The sequence below is a fragment of the Musa acuminata genome, chromosome BXJ1-6 (assembly GCF_036884655.1).
Source record: "Musa acuminata AAA Group cultivar baxijiao chromosome BXJ1-6, Cavendish_Baxijiao_AAA, whole genome shotgun sequence".
Classification (NCBI taxonomy): Eukaryota; Viridiplantae; Streptophyta; class Magnoliopsida; order Zingiberales; family Musaceae; genus Musa; species Musa acuminata.
In genome coordinates, this window is record NC_088332.1 from 35,654,439 (window position 1) to 35,675,001 (window position 20,563).

Here is a 20,563-nt window from a genome sequence, read left to right on the forward strand (position 1 = left end):
ATCTTATGCCTAGCTTATGATTAGAACATCCACTATCTAAAAATCAAATATTATTTGAAATATCATTAACTTATGAATGACTCATAAATAACTTACTATTTTTATCATTTTCCTCCATATCGCTTGCTTGCTTTTCTCATTTCTAGCAATCTATCTTCATATGACCAAACTTTTTATAATAATGACATTGAATTTCACTCTTATAATTTTTTATCATAATTTGATTATTTTTGCTCGTCATGCACATCAAAAGTGTCTTCTTCCTTTTTCTTTTTTATTTCTTCCACCATAAAATCCTTCTTTGTCATGCTTCTTACTATTGATTTTTTTTCTCTTCTTTTCAAGTAAAAGACTCTCTCTTAATCTAAAATAATTTTTTTTTTATTTTTTTCAAGTGATTTATTTAACCTTACTTCAATCTTAATCTAAAATAAAAACCTATTAGTTTATCAAATGAAAAAATAGATAAATTTTTTGACTCATCGATTGCAATAATAACATAATCAAAATTTAAAGTTAAGCTTATCAAAATTTTTACAATAATTATATGATATTAAAGATGCTCATCATAATATTTCATTTGACAAATAATTTTAGTCACTCGAGAAAAAAAATCTTTGACTTGCTTGGAGGTTGTCGCTGCTGTAATTCTTGAGAAGATTATCTTATATATAGCTTATAAGTCCTTCTTTCTATTTTTTCTTAGCTTGGTTTTTTTATATGGATATGCATAAGTCCTAAAGATCTTGAAACTTCAATAAAATCTTTATTTTGATACTTTAAAATTTATAGTATTTGTCTGAAAAGATGAGAATAAGGGATTGAGATATATAATTATCATTAAAAGTCATAATATATTGTTTAAATCGAAATTTAACTTTGATACTATAAATATTGGGGATGAATGAATAAAAAAATAAAAAAAATAGATTATTTTGAATCAAAAAAAACTCAAGTAGTATTAAATAAGACGTAAGATGAATAACACTTATGCATACTAGCTTGCGTGAAATCTTATTTATAAGACTTAGTGATCATTCCATCGTATCATCCGTGATTAAATTAAGTATATAAACTACCTCAATCCATGATCAACTTAAGTATATAAACTACCTCAATCCATGATCAACTTAAGTATATAAACTATCTCATAACTTTTAGATCATCGATTATAATTATAATTTTCTAGAACATGATAATTATTTAGATAATTATCTACGAATCCCCCGCACGTCTGTATCTGCCTTCTCCCTTCGCCGCTATCAATGGCGGTCGCTTCTCCTTTGTTTCGTGTCAGCCAGCAGCAGCGACGGCAGAGGGCGATAGGATGAACGGCGCGATCTGGTCCTCCCTCCCGGGTTCCGCTTCCACCCCACGGACGAGGAGCTGGTGATGCACTACCTCCTCCGCCGGTGCGCCGCGCAGCGCAGCCCATCCCCGTGCCGGTCGTCGCCGAGGTCGACATCTACAAGTACGACCCCTGGCAGCTCCCAGGTAAGCACGCAGTAGGCCCCCCTCGCGCCTGCTTTGTTCTCATCCGTCCGGTGCTAATAGCACGGTGCAGATTGATCCTGACGTCTCGAAATCTCGCCAGGAATGGCTCTCCACGTGGAGGAGGAGTGGTACTTCTTCTCGCCCCGGGACCGCAGGTACCCCAAGGGGTCGAGGCCTAACTGGGCGTCAGGCACCGGCTACTGGTAGGCCACCGGGGCCGACAGGCCCATCGGCTCGCCTCAGCCGATGGCCATAAAAAAGGCGCTCGTGTTCTACTCAGGGAAGCCGCCCAAGTCTGAGAAGACCAACTGGATCATGCACGAGTACCGCGTCACCGACGTTGACCGCTCCGCCCGCAAGAAGAACCAGAGCCTCCGGGTATGTCTTACACGTACATTAAACGCAAAGATGTTCTCATCCAAACTCGACACATAGTTGCTCGCCGTCATCTGCAATTGGACGACTGGGCGCTGTGCCGGATCTACCACAAGAAGGGCGCCGTGGATAAGCAGGCCAACCCGAGGAACCACCGTCGGCTGGAGGCTCACCCGCAGCTAAAGCACGAGGCCCTCCCCCAGGCGGGGGCGACCGACATGATCTGCTTCGACTCGTCCGAGTCGCTGCCGCGGTTTTGCTGGGCGAGTCGAGCAGCTCGGGACACGCGCTGTCGTCGCCGGAGTTCATGTTCGAGCGGGAGGTAGAGATCCAGCCCAGGTGGGACGTGGCCGGCTGCGACGACTGGGTGATGGACCTCGGAGCCAGGCTAGTCGACGAGGACGCCACCGTGTTCCGCGACTCGCTCCAGGACCTCTTCGTGTATCTCCAAAGACCATTCTAGTGGATTTCAGTAACAAGTACTACCGGAAGTGACGCTCGTCGACTACTAATTGGCGTGGACTTACAGAATACCCCACAGATCCGTTATCTCCGAATACGGGTCAATGTGTGTCTGTGATGTATCTGAAGTTGTATCAGTTGGGCAGCAGTGTAATTGGAGACGAAGTATGGGGCTGCAGAGTTTTGTGCTCCTGTTGTGTGGTGTGTGGAGTAATGCAAGATCTTCTGGTGGTCCACATAATGCCTGCCTTTGGGGTGGTATTTGTTGCATATGGACTTCATGGACGATCAATCTTTGTTGTGTATTAGATGGTCGATGACTAGATTGCTGATGTGTTCTTTTAGATGTATGTTTCTGTGGGTTCTGTGAATCTGCTTTAGAATCTGAGTAGGAGCTACTAAAAGCACACACTTGCATACTAATCATGACATGCATGATCGGCATCACTCCTGAAAAGAAATAGTATGAAAGAGTGGATCAGATACAACGGATCCATGCATAGCATTCCGAGACGTACATTGCACATACTCAGGTGGATATTATCCAGATGTAATGCATCCATGCAAAGCATTATGAGACATACACGTCACTTTGATACCGAAGCTAGAATGGGTTCCGATGTTATAATAAATACAAAAAGACTTATTTTTATTAAAATATAAAAGTTTATTTCTATTATTACTTTAATTTATTTTTTTTAATTTTATCTTCACGAAGTCTCTTCTCGAGCGAATTCTTTTTCTATCATTCCTGAATGTACATTATTTTAGAATCTACTTGGTTTATCTTGTTGAAAATCTTGTAAGTATTATTCTTATTTGATATATCTATTTATGTACGTATTTTATAATAAAAACAAATAGCTTAATTTATTATAATTGTACAATTATCTTATTCTCACGACTTATTGGATTTATCCGCAAATGCTAAAAATCCCTCTTTTTCCTACCTCTTTCTCAATGACCGGAAGCTTTTAAGGATTTTTTTTTCACATAACATATAATTTATTGTTTAAGATCTAATTTTTTTGAAACATAGAGTCGGTCAAATATTTTTTAAGGATATTCTTTTCACATAACATATAATTTATTGTTTAAGATCTAATTTTTTTTATTTAACTTTTACTTTACATTTTATACTGAATTAAACATTGAAGTAATTTTAACGGACATACTCCCAATGCTAATTTTAATATAATGGACTTGTGTTGATGGATTAATCGTCCTCTTTGGGTATTTGAGTTCCTGTGACATAATGTTGGTGTAAATAACTTTATGCCGTGGCCTCGAGGTCGATATGGCTCGTTTCGAGTCCGAATAGCGGGGATCTTCCTAGCGACGCTCCTCGGGACGACCGAGGCGGTCGGCTGAGGTGGTCCGGTCGGGAGGGGGTCGTCGTTTCCTCGGGGAAGAGGCTCCTCGCCCGGGTGTTCGGTGGGAGGCCTCCGTCTTCGCACCTGCACACAGGTCGGGTCGGTGGCTCGGCCCGACCCCTCCGACGATCAAGTCAGATGATGTGGAGAGGTCTTTTGTGTGTGTCCTCTCCCCTTTGTTTGTGTCCCCGGGCGAGGGTATTTATAGGGGCGTTTACTGTTACCTGATGTGCCCGCTTGCCGGGGCCAAGTAGCGTCTGACACCGGCGTTGGCGTGTAGGACTAAGCTTAAGCAGGTCGTTAATGCACCTCGACCGACGTGCCGGTCAGTTTGACCAGGTGCTGTCGAGCCGTGAGGCATCATTTGGGGTAGCTGACGTTAGCCCGAGTCTTATCATAATTATTATCCTTATCATATTCCCCCCCCCCGAAGGAAGCTATGCATCGGTTGTTGTTGTAAGAGGGTGTCCGAGGCGTGGCTTCATCTTTAAGAAACTATCCCTGCCGAGCGATTGCTAGTCTCGGGCGACATGCAACCGAGGAGCACGACTCAGTCGGGCAAGCCGAGCTGAGGTTGTGGTCTCGGGCAAAGTGCAGCCGAGGAGAACGGCATAGGCGGGCAAGCCGCGCAGGCATGGTCTCGGGCAACGTGTAACCGAGGAGCATGACGTAGGTGGGCAAGCCGCGCAGGTGTGGTCTCGGGCAAAGTGCAACCGAGGAGAACGGTGCAGGCGGGCATGCCGCGCAGGTGTGGTCTCGGGCAACATGCAACCGAGGAGCACGACTCAGTCGGGCAAGCCGAGCTGAGGTTGTGGTCTTGGGCAAAGTGCAGCCGAGGAGAACGACGCAAGCGGGCTGCGGCCGAGGGGTATGGCTCAGGCTGGCAGGCCGCGCAAGTGTGGTCTCGGGCAACATGCAGTTGAGGAGCACGACGTAGGCGGGCTGCGGCCGAGGGGTATGGCTCAGGCTGGCAGGCAGCGCAGGCGTGGTCTCGGGCAACATGCAGCCGAGGAGCACGACTCAGTCGGGCAAGCCGAGCTGAGGTTGTGGTCTCGGGCAAAGTGCAGTCGAGGAGAACGACGTAGGCGGGCAGGCCACGCAGGTGTGGTCTCGGGCAACATGCAGCCGAGGAGCACGACTCAGTCGGGCAAGCCGAGATGAGGTTGTGGTCTTGGGCAAAGTGCAACCGAGGAGAACGACGCAGGCGGGCTGCAGCCGAGGGGTATGACTTAGGTTGGCAGGCCGCGCAGGCGTGGTCTCGGGCAACATGCAGCCGAGGAGCACGACGCAGGCGGGCTGCGGTCGAGGGGTATGGCTCAGGCTGGCAGGCTGCGCAGGCGTAGTCTCGAGCAACATGCAGCCGAGGAGCACGACTCAGTCGAGCAAGCCGAGCTGAGGTTGTGGTCTCGGGCAAAGTGCAGCCGAGGAGAATAGCGCAGGCGGGCAGGCCGCACAGGCATGGTCTCGGGCAACGTGTAACCGAGGAGCACGATGCAGGCGGGCAGGCCGCGCAGGTGTGGTCTCGGGCAATACGCAGCCAAGGAGCACGGCGCAGGAGGGCTGGCCGCATAGGCATTATCTCGGGCAAACACGGAGCCGAGGAACACGATTCAGCCAGGCAAGCCGAGCAGAGGTGGCCTCGGGCAACACGCGGTCGAGAAGCACGACGCAAGCGGGCTGCGGCCGAGGGAGATGGCTCAGGCGGGCAGGCTGCGCTGAGGTGGACTCGGGCAGTCTGCGACCGAGCTGCGTAGATACAAGAAAGGGGGTTAGGCCGGAGCTAACCGCGAGGTGGGAGGCAGTCAGGTAGATACTGAGCCTTCGCTCGGCAGAGACTAAGGCATGGTCTAGATTTCTTTTCATGAGGATTACATCGGATAGCCACCGCGGGTGCTTGACCTCTACTGCCGAAAGTCGCCGCTTCTCCTCACGACTACCCAGGCCTCCGCTGCGATGTACTGGTTAGCCCCCTGGAGCATATCTGGCACCGTGGTTAGGGGTCGCTCCACGAGGGACCAGAGGAATCTGGAAGGTCGCAGGCCTGTCACAAACACTTGCATCAACAGAGAGGGATGAGCGTCCGACAGCCCCCGGATTTGTGTTGTAAAGCGATTCACAAAATGGGAGAGGGGCTCGTCCTCCCTTTGGTTGAGTCCGAGGAGCAGTGCAGCAGACAGCTTTGGCCTCGCGTAGGCCAAGAAGCTAAGCTCGAAGTCTTTGACGAGCTAATCAAAGGAGGTGATTCCCCCGGTCTTCAAACCGATGTACCAAGTGTGGGCCGAGCCTCTCAAGGTTGTGGGAAACGCCCTGCACATCAGAGTGTCGGAGGTTCCGTATAGTGCCATCTGAGCTCGAAAGGTGGCCACGTGGTCGGCGGGGTCGGTGGTGCCGTCATAGGCGTCCAGGGAGGGGAGTCGAAAGTCTGCGGGCACTGGCTGATCCCGGATTTCGACCGCGAATGGCGACCCTCGGTGCGCCACGTCCCCAAGCTCCCCCTTTGAGGTTCGGACCTCTCTCTGTATTTCTTCGAGTCGTTGATTGAGAAAGTGCAGTTGGGCCCGGAGAGAGCCCGCTGATTCAGTAGACATCGGCTCATGCTTGGGTCGATCGAGAGGGTTTTCCCCCGCTTGATTTTCCAGGGGAAATGCCCGGGCCTGGGGTGAGCCGGGGGGTATCGAGGTAGTCACGTGAACAGGTGCAGATGGGTCCGATCGACGCACAGGCTGGGCCACCGACGGGTTTGCCATATGGGAAACGAGCGGGATTACCGTCTTCACCATTCCCGCCAAGGCTCGGACTTGAAGGGCGAGGTCCTGGAAGGCTTATGATGACACGGGCGAGGGGACGCTCGGAGCGCCCTCCGGGGGAAGCAGGCCCGGGTCGTTGAACAGACGCTAGTAGCGTTCTGAGGTCGCGGCGGGATCGTCTGCCCGCGGCTCGTTGCGCGAGGGGCGCTCGGTCGGCGCCCCTGTCAAGAACGATCCCTCGGCTGGGGCTTCGTCGGGGTCGGTCAGGGGATCCCACGACATTCGAGCCCTCCTTCTAGTGATAATCTGTTGGTGTAAACAACTTTATGCCGTGGCCTCGGGGTCAACACGGCTCGTTTCGGGTCCGAATGGCGGGGATCTTCCTGGCGACGCTCCTCGGGACGACCGAGGCGGTTGGCTGCGGTGGTCCGGTCGGGAGGGGGTCGCCGTTTCCTCGGGGAAGGGGCTCCTCGCTCGGGTGTTCGGTGGGAGGCCTCCGTCTTCGCACCTGCACACAGGTCGGGTCGGTGGCTCGACCCGACCCCTCCGACGATCAAGTCAGATGATGTGGAGAGATCTTTTGTGTGTGTCTTCTCCCCTCTGTTTGCGTCCCCAAGCAAGGGTATTTATAGGGGAGTTTACTGTTACCTGATGTACCCGCTTGTCGGGGCAGGTAGCGTTTGACACCGGCGTTGGCGTATAGGACTGAGCTTAAGCAGGTCATTAATGCGCCTCGCCCGACGTGCCGATCAATTTGACCATGTGCTATCGAGCCGTGAGGCGTCATCTAGGATAGCTGACGTCAGCCCGGGTCTTATCATAATTATTATTCTCATCACATAATGACTTTTAGAAAGTAGAACATTCAAGATATGGCCGACTATGACACTAACATTTGTTTTTATTTCAGATATTTATATGTATTTGATCCATTTAAATCAGATTTGTATGTTGTTTAATCAAGTTTGAAATATAATATATAGTATATTTGGATTTAGAGACGAATACAAGTATTTTTCGGATTACCGGAGTTTGGATCGAACGAAAGTTGGAGAGTATACCATCTGCTGTCATTCAAAAGCTCTTCTCCGCAATGGCTCTCAAGTCTCACCGAGACTGTTGGAAGTGGGGTTTCCGGGCCATTCTACATGGCATGGCTCTCGTACTAATGGCCGCTTCCGACGACACGTGGCTCCCGAACGATTGGACTCGATGGAGGTGCTCCAAAGCTGGATTGAAGAGCCCCCTGGTGTCCGCGGTCGACTCCGACACGTGTAGCGCATCCGCGCGGGTCGTACCTCAGGTTCTCCCTTCTCCCCTGCTCCTCCCCCCTCTCCTCCGCTGTTGCCGTCCAACCGTGGTCGGACCTTCGCACTGTCCGATCACTCTCTCCTCCTCTCCCTCCCAACGCGCCGCCATTACAACTGAGAAGGTGCAACCGAAGCCGAGGTGAATCCGCTTCCGATCTCGTTCCTTTCGGTTTTCCTGGTCTCCTTCCGCCTCCCTTAGCTCTTTCATCACTCAAAGGTGAGATGTTGTGAATTCGTTTCGCGTCCAGACTGCACCTCGCGCCGCTCTCTGTTCTTGCAAAGGGGAGATGTTTCGAATTTCCGCAGACCAAGATCGGCTCCGGCTGAAGCGAAAGATCGGATCATTTTAGGCTTTAGGGCGGGAAATTTCGTCGCCAAGGAAGAAATGACGTCCGAACCGGCGGAGCAGCATGATGGATCTGCGGAAACTGCTGCCGACGAGGAGGGCTGGGTGCCGAGGGTCGACATGGTGTTCGAGAACGATGAGAAGGCCTACCTTTTCTACTGCCTCTACGGCATGCGGATGGGGTTTGGTGTCCGGAAGCATCTGGTGAAGCGGCGGTCCTCTGGGTCGGTGTACTGCCGGGTGTTCTCCTGCTACAAAGAAGGGTTCTGTAGGAGCCTCAAGGAGGGGAAGAAGCCAAAGCCGAACGCCAGGAGCGGCTGCCAAGCTCACATGACCATCCGGATCTTGGACAATGGTGGATTTCGCGTGAGTGAGTTCGAGCCGCAGCATAACCATGATCTAGCTCCCGAGGTTCCATTGCTTGTCACCGATTCGACTAGTGGATCGGATACAACACGAAAAGCTGGCGATAAGAACGCCCTAAAGCAAGCGATGGTTCGGCGAAGTCTTGCAAATTTTGTGCCGCTGAAATCTATCAATGCCACAAAGGTTGAAGATTTGGGAACTGCTTTGAGATATATGCAGCGAAGAGTGCCAGAGACCCGCTGTGGTTACTCCTCTACCAAAACAGGGGAGGCGCATCATTGCATTGATGATGCCCAGCACGAGAGCTTGGTGCCCAAGGTCGATCTGGAATTTGAGGATGATGAGGAGGCCTACCTGTTTTATATTAACTATGCTACCAGCATCGGATTTAGTGTTAGAAAGCATCTAGTGAAACGCAGAGCCTCGGGCGTGGTTTATTCCAGGACTTATGTTTGTCACAAGGAGGGATTTCGTCGAAAGAAAGATGAGCAGAGGAAAAGGTGTCCAAAGCCGTATGACAGAACGGGTTGTCTTGCATCCATGACCATTAAGATCACGAAGAATGGGAGGTATCGTGTGTCAGAATTCATGCCAAAGCACAATCATCCACTAGTAATCCCATCCAAAGCTCACTTATTCAGATGGCGTTGGCGTAGGGGGATGCTTAAATCTCAGGCTGATTTAGTGGATCTTGATGATGAATTTGGGGCAGTGTCAGAAACTATGGAGGAACAAATTGATGCACCGAGAGACAGTTGTCGTGATCCCATTTTTACTTCTGTAAATTGCAAGAATTACATTCCATCCAAGCGGACAAACGATGTTAGGATTGGAGATGTTGGAGCCATGATGCAATACTTTCATGAGAAACAGATTGCTGATCCCTCCTTTTACTATGCATTGCAGCTGGACAGGGATGACCAAATAGCAAATGTTTTTTGGAGTGATGCCAAGTCTATAGTTGACTTTGAATACTTTGGTGATGTTGTCTGTTTTGACACATCATATAAGACGAGTGACTATGGTAGGCCATTTGCACCCTTCATTGGCGTAAACCATCATAAGCAAGCCATCATATTTGGTGCTGCAATGCTTTATGATGAAACAGAAGAATCTTTCAAATGGTTATTTCAGACATTCAAGGATGCCATGAACGGAAAACAACCCAAGGTTATCCTGACAGGCCAATCTAAGATGATGAGTAATGCATTAGATGCGACGTGGCCAGGTACAACACATCGTCTTTGTGTGTGGCAGTTGTACAATGATGCTACCATGTACCTAAATTTCATCTTCCAAGGTTCAAAAACTTTCTCTAGAGATTTCAGTAAATGCATTTATGATTATGAGGATGAGGAAGAGTTTTTGTCAGGCTGGCAAACTTTATTGCAAAGTTATGATCTCCATGCGAATGAATGGTTGGCTAGTCTATATGAAGATAGGAAGAAATGGGCGCTGCCATACGAACGACAAATGTTTTGTGCAGACATGACATCCACACTGGTTAGTGAAAATATGAACAGTGAGCTCAAAGAATATTTGGACCCAAAACTCGATCTTCTGGACTTCTTTAAACGCTATGAAGAAATTGTCGATAAGCGAAGATATGCTGAATTAGAATATGATATCCATGCACACCAATGTATTCCTAAATTGCCTTTTTCCCGAATGTTGAGACAGGCTGCAAATATGTATACGCCTGCTGTATATAAGACATTCCAAACAGAGTTTGAATTGTCCATGGATTGTATGGTATATTGTTGCGGACAAGAAGGGACAATGTTTCGGTACAAGGTTACCATTGAGGATAAGGCAAAGGAATACATTGTTGAATTTGACTCATCAAATGGTACAGTTGCATGCAGTTGCAAAAGATTCGAGTTTGTAGGTATTCATTGCCGTCATGTGCTTAAGACACTTGATGTTATAAATATTAAGGAGTTGCCACCGCATTATATATTGAAGCGGTGGACTAAAGATGCAAAGGTGACAAACCTACATGAAAATCATGGAATAGCAGTTAATGGGGAAAACAGATCAACTGTTGGAAGGCGATATAGCTCTTTGTGCTCCATTCTGAATAAAATTGCAGTAAGAGCTGCAGAAAATTTGGAATCGTATATGTTTATTGAGAGCTTATCAGGCCAACTTATGGACCAAATACACCAGATCATGCAAACTGCAACTTCTGGAGATCCTGACGATGGTTAGCATTATTTGCTCCAGTCGATACTTGAAATATTGGTTCTTCTGTATTTACGTCAAGGCACTAAAAGTTGGGTGGCATGCAGGAATTTCTGGGTTCTAACAGGTGTCACCAAACATTTCAGAATGGATCAGGTGGATTCTTAGTATTAGAATTATTATGCTTGTTTCTCGTTTGTAGCCTCATGTTAGATCTGCATAGTAATTTGACCTAGGTTGTGTATCCTTTCTTTATTAAAATGGAGGTAGCATGTTTTAAATTGTGACCCTTATTATGAATAATAACCTTTATGGTCATCTTCAAATGATGTACTGTAAGGTAAGACATATCGTAGTTAAACTAACAATAATTCCCTTTTGCTGTGCTTCAGTCAGCTGGCAATCGCTGCTGGCTGAACTACCAGTCATGGTGGTTGGAAGCGTGAGACTTCGATGTTGGATTTTTGTAAGTTCGTACTCTGATATTTAATAAGAGTATTGGATCATAAATCAAGTTTGGCTTACAAGTTCAGATAACCCAGAGCATAGAAGGCATTTAAATTGATAAAAAACATGTTCTTGTCATGTTCTGTTTTCGTGTTGACAGGTCTCTTTTGCCCCCTTATTAGAGGAAGCGCGCTAAATCGATGGGGAAGGGAATTGCATGTAAGACTTTCCATTTGCTTGCTTAACGATCAGAGTCTCTAAATTTGTTAAGTTAACATGAGGTATGCAGTTACACAAGTAATACTGGAAGCGCGGCCAACAAGTTGATGGATATTTATGGAGTATACATGCGCAAGGCTGGTATATTAAAGCACTTGCTTTGAAGTGCTATGCTTGTGCATCTTTATTCCTTTGCTTTTATTTTGTTCCCATAATACCTAACTTACCAACTTTGAAATAGTAGTCAGAGTGGTATTTTTGTTAGATAATATGATTTGCAGAAGAACAGTATGACCAACAGATCAACTGTCTCAATGCCTACTATTTGTCTAGTTTTCCTAAGCCTTTTCCTGAAGTCCATGATGAGTCTTGATGGTTAAGTCGATTGTGATTGTAGATATATGTTAATCTAAGTCTTATTTTCCATGATGTATGTTTTGGCCTATCTGTCCTTGGTTACATTTGGTGAGTTACTCCCAACCATTCTGAGTATATAAACATATAAATTGTAGCAATCTCAAATTATCAGTGTCAGCAGTTTGAGTTATTGTTTGACATTGGAAGTATCATAGGGTATTTGCATAGAATAGATATTTGCTCAAGTAGCCCATTGTTATAACAAGAAGCATGATGGGGGCTTCTGGATGATGTTTTCCAAGTCTGCTGTATGTTTTCAGTATCATGGATATGGATGGATGATGTTATGCAAACCTGCTCAAGCAGTCCTGATGGCTCTATATATATAGTGATGTAATTAGCATCTAATATCTATCAGACTCGCCAGTTTATTATTGTAATAAAATGGGCATGTCAAGCAACTTTTTATTTAGCATGCGATGCGTGTTAAGATTCCTAAGAACATGTGGATAAGGATATAACTATTAACATATAGTTTTATTGCTTATTAGTTAATTTTTATCATAATCCAGAAAATGGCTGCTTGTGTTTGACGTTTCTCCGGTCGGTTTTGGTTCCAATATTCTGTACACTTATGGTTGCGGCAAATAAGACCACTGTTAATATTTCTTCATGCTCAGATGCTCGACAGAAACTGCGTTACAAAAAGGAACTTCAAACCTTAGTCAGTTTGTGAAACTTATGAAATCTGGAATTTAATCTTTAGTCAATAATTAAATCTGGAACTTCAAATAATTAAATATATTATACATATATAGTTATTTAATCTTTAGTCAATTAGTACTAGAAATTTTAATAAAAAATAAATAAAAATAGTAATCCCTAATTGATTAGGATTTCAATCATAATTAGGGAAAACTTAAAATTAAATGAGAAAATAAAGATTAATATCAAATCGAAACATTTAAAATTAAGAAATTTTAATAAAACAATAAATAAAAATAGTAATCCCTAATTGATTAGGATTTCAAGGAAATACTTAGAATTAAATAAGAAAATAAAGACTAATATCAAATTGAAACATTTAAAATTAAGAAATCTTAACATATTTCGTCTATCCAAAATAGTTGTCTTTAGAACACTATCAAATTCTCAAAACTTCTCCTCTAATACTTTGTAAGACTTCTAAGTGGTATCTTCAATTGGTAAGTTAGCTCATTTAACAAGCACCTCAGTGATAGGATATTTATGACACATCATAACAAGTTGATCAAGTATGATTGAGGTAAGATTTGAACCTCACTAATAGAAGGAATATATGGTAAATGGTGTTACTTCATATCATCTTCACCTAATTTCTTTTTAAGATAAGAAACAAAAAAAAATGAATGTATGTTAGAGCTTCTTGGTAAGTCAAAGCGATAAGCAATCGGGTCAATATGTTCCAACACCTTAAAAGGTCTAAAAAATCGAAGAGATAGCTTCATAGAAGATTAAATCTTTATAAAAGTTTGCTTGTAAAGTTAAAGTCAAAAGGAAACCCAATCGCTTACTACAAACTCCCGCTCACTATGATACTTATCAGCTTACTGCTTTATTCTAGCTTGTGAGATTACAAGATTATCTCTTAGAAGTTAAATTATCTTATCCCTATCAAGCAAAATTTTGTCCACTTAATCAACCTTAAAAGAACCAGACATGTATTTTGTAATCATGGGAGGAGGTCGACTATTAATCGTTTCAAAAGGAGTCATTTTAGTAGAAGAGTGATAAGTGATATTATATCAACCGAAGGAAGTCATTTAATCCACTTCTTTGGTTTATCACTGGTAAAGCATCTGACATAGTTTTCTAGATATCTGTTCATCACTTCAGTTTATTCATCTGTTTGCGGGTAATAACCAATGCTTATATTCAACTGGGTACTCTGTAAGTAAAAGAGCTCCTTTTAGAAGGTACTAGTAAAAACTTTATCTTGATCACTAACGATGGAACACGAAGTTTCATGTAACTTCACTATATTATCGATTAAAAATACAAGCAATAGTAATATAAGGATATCATATAGTATAAAAATGAGCATATTTTGTAAAGTGATCTACAACTATAAAGATGGTAGTTTTACCTAAAGATGATGGAAGTCTATCGATAAAATTTATGGATATGTTAGTCTAAGCATAATTAGGAATAGAAAGAGGTAGAAGTAAACCAGGAGTGGAGTAGCAACTATCTCACCTATATGATGTAGGCAAATATCACGTTTTGAAACAAACTTTTTGAGAGTTTCTTTATACCAGTCCAATAAAAAAGTTGATAGATGCATTTATATGTATGAAGAAATTCAGAATGACCTATAGTTATAGTTGGTGATGAATAAAACTCCTTTAAAATTATGTTTTGGCAAGAAGAATTTGGTGTTTGAGAGTTTCTTTATACCAGTCCAATAAAAAAGTTGATAGATGCATTTATATGTATGAAGAAATTCAGAATGACCTATAGTTATAGTTGGTGATGAATAAAACTCCTTTAAAATTATGTTTTGGCAAGAAGAATTTGGTGTCAAGATAATTCTGCCCTTATAGTACAAATCTATGAGATTCCAATTATAATTAGGAATAGAAGTTGGATCTTCTTCTAGGCTTTTAATAACATATTGAATTTTAGTATTATCCAACCATTCACTTATAATAAGTTCTAATATTTTACAAGTAGAAATAGAAGCAACTACTAGTTTAGCTTACTTTAGAAGGTAAAAGTACATTTGTAACCAAATTCTCACTCCCCTTCTTATCAATGATCTTGTAGTCAAAACCTAATAGCATAGTGATCCATTTTTGATATTCTAAAGAAGAAATCTTTTGCTTAATAAAATATTTTAGGTTTTTGTGATCGATGTACATTTGAAACCATTGACCAATTAAGTAAAGTCTTTACTTAGTGAATGCATGAATAATGACTAACATCTCTTTATCATAAACAAATAAACTCAGGTGAGATGAGGAAAGTGCCTTGCTAGTATAAATGATTGGATGACATTCTTACATTAGTATAACTCCAATACCCGCTCCAAAAGTATCACATTAAATTACAAATAACTTATTAAAATATAGTCCAGAACTAACATAGTAGTCATTGCATACTTCAAAGAAATAAAAGCTTGAGTAACTTTTTTTTGTTCACTTAAATATATTTTTCTTCAAAAATGATGTCAAAGGAGCATGGATTTTGCTAATAGTTATTCATAAATTTTTGATAATAACTAATGAATCCCATGAATCCCCTAGCCTTAGTTGATTTTGGAATTGACCAATCTTTTATTACTTAGATTTTGGAAGGATCAATTGCAACACCCTTGATATTCCACCTTAGATCGTGCAAAGCTGCATTTCGGTTTCTTGACAAAAAGGTAATGCTCACGAAGATAGAAAGACAACATGCAAATATAATAAATGGCTTTTTGATAATAGGCTATATATTAGAATATCATAAAAAATCATATCATCAAAGAAAATTAGAAGAAACTTAGGAAGAAAATTAGAAGAAAATTAGAAGAAACTCAAAAGAATCATTCATTAAACTCTAAAAAGTTGATGTCATTAGTTAACCCAAAAGACATTATAAAAAATTCATAGTGATCATCATGCATTAGTAAAAACTTGTACACCTCCCAATTCATCAAGTAACTCATCCATCACTCATCACTGAAATAGGATATTTGTATTTTACTGTAATAATATTGAGTGCTCGATAGTCTACATGCATTCGTCAAGAACCATCCTTCTTTCTTACTAATAAGATTAGAGAGGAGTATAGATCAACATTAGCCCTTATGACCCTTGCTTCAAGTATCTCTTTAACAATTTTCTCTATCTCTATTTTTTGGAGGTATGAATATCGATAGGACCAAACATTAGTTGGTGTACTCCTAGGCAATAAAGGAATCCGATGATCATATGATCGAAGAGGTTGAAGTCCTTGTGGTTATGCAAATACATCTATAAATTCTCCAAGCAATGATTGAACATTTTCATCTTGTTCAGGAATTATAGTTTCCTCTTCAATGCTCCGTAAGTATACCAAAAATCCATAGTATGCCTTTTGAAGAACCCTCTCCATTTTATGACCAGTAACAATTGTGATCATACTACCACACTTTCCCTTTAGGATTATTTAGTTTTCCACTAATAAAATTTTCATAATTAATTTAAAAAAATTCAAGAAATAATGGCTAGAGTTAATAGCCACTTAATTCCAAGCATAACTTCATGATCCTCTAATAGTAGTAAGAAAATAAAAATCTACGAACAACTCTTGGCACTACATAACAAGCTTTACTTTGGAACACTTCCTATCATAAGTTAAGATTCACCCATTAGCAACCTTCACCTTAAACTTATCACAATATTTAATGTGATAGGCAAATCACAACAATCTTACTATCCATAAAATTGTTAGTGCTGCCAGTATCAATCAAAACAGTAACAAACTGACGTTTCAAAAGTCATTTAAGTTTTATAGTTTGAGAATTAGAATAGCTAGCTAATATATGAAGAGCATAGATATCAAGTTTAATAATCTTATCATTTACCTTCATGATTAGAGTCTACAACCTCAATCTCTAGTTTCTCCTTAATCAGTTTAATCATCAAAAGTTTTTCTTCCTTGCAACAATGCTCCCTACTCTATTTTTCATCATAATGCTAGCACAAATCCTTCATTGATTATTCTTTTAGTTCCTCTTAGGTTAATTTTCTAGTATTAGGATTTTGATTAAGAATAGTTGAAGTAATTGCCTTGCTAGTCACTTGTTTATTAATACTCTTAGTTCGATGGTTTCCCATGTTAATTTTTTTATCATGCAATTGTGCAAAAGAAATTATAGCTATCACAATTTGAGGTTAGCGAACCTTAACTTCACAACGAATATTTGAATTAAGATCTTCAATAAATGTTTCCATCAATTATCTTTCAGACTAATCTTTAGCTCAATTTGATAGTCATTCAAATTGACTTTGATACTATAATACAATAGAAGTCCGATAAATTTTAGCAAGTTGCCTATCAACATTCTTATATTCGGATGGTCCAAAATAAACAAGTAGCTCTTTTTTAAATTGTTCCAATGAGGAAACTTTATGACAAGTTTTATACCAATCATACTAATGAATAACATCCTCATCTAGTTAGATTGAAGCTATTTTTACTTAATAATCTTCTAGAGTTTTATAAAAGCAAAAAAAATTCTCTGCTCTAGTAATCCAACCGATCGGATCTCTATATTCTCATATAGGAAATTTTACTTTCATACGAGAGTAGCCATTATCACACTCTTGGTAACATCTTTATGTGACTTCAAATCGATCTAGTTATTTATTGGTATAAGTTGAACTTTCATCTTGATGATTTTTGCTAAAACTCTGCAAACTCTTTTTAAAATCATTGAGAGTTTTTTTAGCCTGTTCTTAATTTTTGTTTCAAGGTTTTAAATTGAGATTTCATAGAATTATCAATAGTCATTACGTGTGATTGTAGATTTATAATTCCTAGGTTTTGTTTTTGATTTTAGGTCAAAGGCATGAGCACTATTTACTGGGAGCAAAATGTGGCATTGAAGGTAAAGTTGCCATGTGTGGCGTTGAGCCCTACAATGACATCATAGAGGAGATTGAGGGAACACTAAGGAAACACCATAGTCGTCGCTAGGAGAAAGAGAGTCATTGATGTGTTTAGGGCATGGGTGCATTGGTGGCGAGTCTATGGTCGATGAGAAAAGTTGACAGAGAGGGTGACTGTGGCTCCAGCTCTAGCTCTAGGAGAACAGATGTGGAAGGAAGCGTTCGATCTGAGGAAAGGTAGTAGCAGAAAGAAGAGAGCTATTTTGATGACTAATGTGGAAGGAGGGAGATAATGTCTTTCTTGTGACAGTGGGGATTGACGGCTGCGATAGTAGGGTTAGCAATAAAACAGAGTCATGATGGTGATTGTGTCCGTAGTCAAAAGAGTCGATAGTGATCGAAGAGTTATCTCCGGTCGATTGAGGACCTTGCTTAGAGCAAGAGGGCTCATTCAAAGCTCTAATACCATATAATAAAACTCTAGGACTTTATCTAAGAATTTTAAGAAAATTAAATAAAAAACTTAAAATTAAATAAAAAATAAAGACTAATATCGAATTTCTAAAGTTAAGAACTCTTAAAATTAAAAATTCCGAACAGCTTCCTATTTTGGTTGTTCTTTGGAGGTCAATTATACTGATGATTAGGGATTAGAGTAAAGAACCAATTATGTCGAGTAAGAATGATATGGAAGTGAAACACTAATTAACACTGTTTATCTATTTTGCTTTCCTTTCTGTGTTTCGTAAATTTTCAGTGCATGAATCCAAGGGTTGAGTTACAGCCAGTACACAACTGCCTGTACACAGCAGCTGCTGCGTGGGGGGCCCAGGTTTAAGAGACTGCAACTCGGAAGCTTTTGTGAGCGTATACCAGCGTGATAAAAAGAAACATTCGTCAGAAGCCTTCCTCAACATCTACTGTCGTCCTGCCATTATTTCCCATCGCTTTATGTCGTGCCATTATGATCGTATATAAATAATAGCTTAGCATGGAATTGAGGCCGTATAACAGGTCATAATGGTCTCGGGAAAGATGCAACTCACATGCGACTCACAGAGACGAAAGAATGGCCTGTCATTATTGACCTGCAACGAAGCAAAGCAGCGCTGCTCTTCTGAAGCTTCCACGATGCATTAGACAAAATGTCCATGCACGGTTGACGGTGGAGGCTGATCTGCTTCTCTTTCATTTATCTCTTTTATCTTGTGATTAGGCGTCGGGAAGGTCGCCATCCCCCGTGTCTGCTCACCTTTCTAAAACCCAGCGACGGAAACCCACATAGGAAGTGCACATCAAGCTCGTAACACAATGCTAACAGATTGGCACAGGGGAGGGATGTGGAATTACGAACTAACACTAATCTTAAACCGACCATACCGATCCGGTTTACAAAAGCAACACCCCCAAGAGCTCGTCAGTTTCCATAGCTTGCTACCTTTGTGTTATTATGCTGATACAATATGCACCATACGGGTGGGACTAGACCCGGATGGGCGCGGCGGAGGCGGCATCGCGGGTGGAAGGCTCTGCGGCAGCGGCGGCGGCGGCGGCGGCAACGGAGTGGGAGGCAGAGGAGGAGGAGGCGGAGGAGAGGTGGTTCTTGTTGTTGTGCATCCAGACCTTGAGGACGTGGCGCTTGACGCCGATCTGAAGGCAGAACTCGTCCAGCGCGACGTCGTCCTGCTTCTGGACGCGCCACCCCAGCTTCTCCGCGAAGGCCTGCATCTTCTCCTTCTGCTCCGCCGTGAACTTGGTGCGGAACCGCTTCCGCGACCCCGCCGCCTCGGCCGCTGCCTCCTCGCGCCGCGGCGGCGTCTCCGACCCCACCCGGCAGCTACGGTCCTGCGCGGCTTCCCGGCACGGCGGAGGCGGGGCCGCGGCGAGAGGCGGCGGCTGCATCGCGTGGTACGTTAGCGGTAGCGGGGATGGCAGGAAGGCGGGGAACTGCGGTGGAGGCGACTGCACTAGCTTGCCGTGATCCCACGCGGCGGCAGGGGCGCCGGGGCCGTAGAGGAGGAGGGGTGGCGGCGGCCGAGGCCCGGCGACGGAAATCCCCTCCCGCCGGTGAAAGTTGCGGTGGCATCCGCAAGCGGCGCACTTAAGGGCCTCCAAACTCCCGTCCTCACCGCCCGGCATGAACTCACCGCACCCGTCGTAGGACTGCCCTCCCATCGCTGCCGCGTGGTTGCGGAGGCATTCCCGGTACCTGCCCCCTCCACCGCCGCCTCCCGCAGCCTCCGCCGCCTCTTCGCTCCCCCCCTTATAAGGTACCACGCTTAAATCCATCAGCTGTCGCTTTCTTGTTAAGCGGTAGACAGGCCCAAAGCGAGGGTTTTCTCCGCGCTCCCACACGCCGAAATTAACCCTTTATAATCGCGGAACAGGTATCCAGCCCCCAAATCTTGACACCATTCGGATCCAAGAGCTTAATCCGTCACCCGACCGCCCACCAACTGTTCGGTAATAAGCCCGCCCACCTTTCTAACCTTCCGTCGCGGGATAAAACCCTCCTCCTAACCTTCGTCCAGCGCCACAGCACCCGAGAGAACGGGTGGGTTTTGATGAATAATAAAGGCGGCCACCGATGGGATCACGTGCGCCAGGCCACGTGCAGGCAACTCGCCGGGGGCGGGCCTGAGAGACGCGATCGGTGTGGTCATCCTGATTAGACATGCACGGTTGCACGTGTCCACTTTTGATTCGGTTCGAACCTCGACTTTTCAGCCTTTCCGGAGCCCACCACGTGGGGAGCCTGTCAGCGGCGTGGGGTGGGCTTCAGACCGTCCGATGCGCTCATCCAATGGCTGTTAAGTCAGGCCGCCAGCGGGTCCCCGTTGGCGTGGAATGCTCCATGGCGGCGTGGGGCCCTTTGGCATGATTTTACTATCACCCCACGATTTCGGATGCTTATCGCTAGCGATGGTGTACAGCGAAGCGGTGAAAAGGAAAAATCGGGCGTGCGCATAGCGGTCCTGATGCGGGCCGCCCATGACCAGGGACGCACTGTGCGTGGCCGTTGTCGCGGCGGAGCAAGTGGGCGCAGGATAAGGCGAAGCGCGCACGCCGAATGATTCGCCGCAGCAGAAGGCCCCGATACGGTGACGTCATGGGCGGTCGATGATCCCACTCGGAAATCGTGCCTAACAATAAATGCCGCGGCGCTTCTTTCAATTTATCACCGCGTCATGTCTTCGTAACGGGGTCAGCCGTAGCCGGACAGGCACATAAATGGGTCGATGAAAAGCTAAACGTGAGGACGATGGGA

At 44.0% G+C, this 20,563-nt stretch overlaps 2 protein-coding genes and 1 pseudogene across 3 annotated transcripts; 2 read left to right on the top strand and 1 right to left on the bottom strand.

Moving 5' to 3' along the window:
- Positions 1-1,327: 1,327 nt before the first annotated feature.
- Positions 1,328-2,629, top strand: LOC135677786 (NAC domain-containing protein 48-like; annotated as a pseudogene).
- Positions 2,630-7,742: 5,113 nt separating this feature from the next.
- Positions 7,743-11,756, top strand: LOC135676763 (protein FAR1-RELATED SEQUENCE 7-like). Of its 2 annotated transcripts, XR_010514406.1 has the most exons (4): positions 7,743-10,679; positions 10,765-10,813; positions 11,050-11,123; positions 11,265-11,756. XR_010514406.1 is itself a non-coding variant. In XM_065188283.1 (3 exons), exons 1-2 carry the CDS (start codon positions 8,147-8,149, stop codon positions 10,779-10,781), a joined length of 2,550 nt encoding a protein of 849 aa, XP_065044355.1. In that variant the 5' UTR covers positions 7,743-8,146; the 3' UTR covers positions 10,782-10,813; positions 11,050-11,756. The 2 variants fall into 2 exon arrangements, 1 of the variants encoding a protein (XP_065044355.1); XM_065188283.1 differs by having other exon boundaries at positions 11,050-11,756.
- A 6,878-nt stretch (positions 11,757-18,634) lies between these two features.
- Positions 18,635-19,803, bottom strand: LOC135677787 (zinc-finger homeodomain protein 8-like). Its single transcript, XM_065190182.1, has one exon. The coding sequence runs from the start codon at positions 19,582-19,584 to the stop codon at positions 18,778-18,780; it is 807 nt and encodes a 268-aa protein (XP_065046254.1). The 5' UTR covers positions 19,585-19,803; the 3' UTR covers positions 18,635-18,777.
- Between the last annotated feature and the right edge of the window lie 760 nt (positions 19,804-20,563).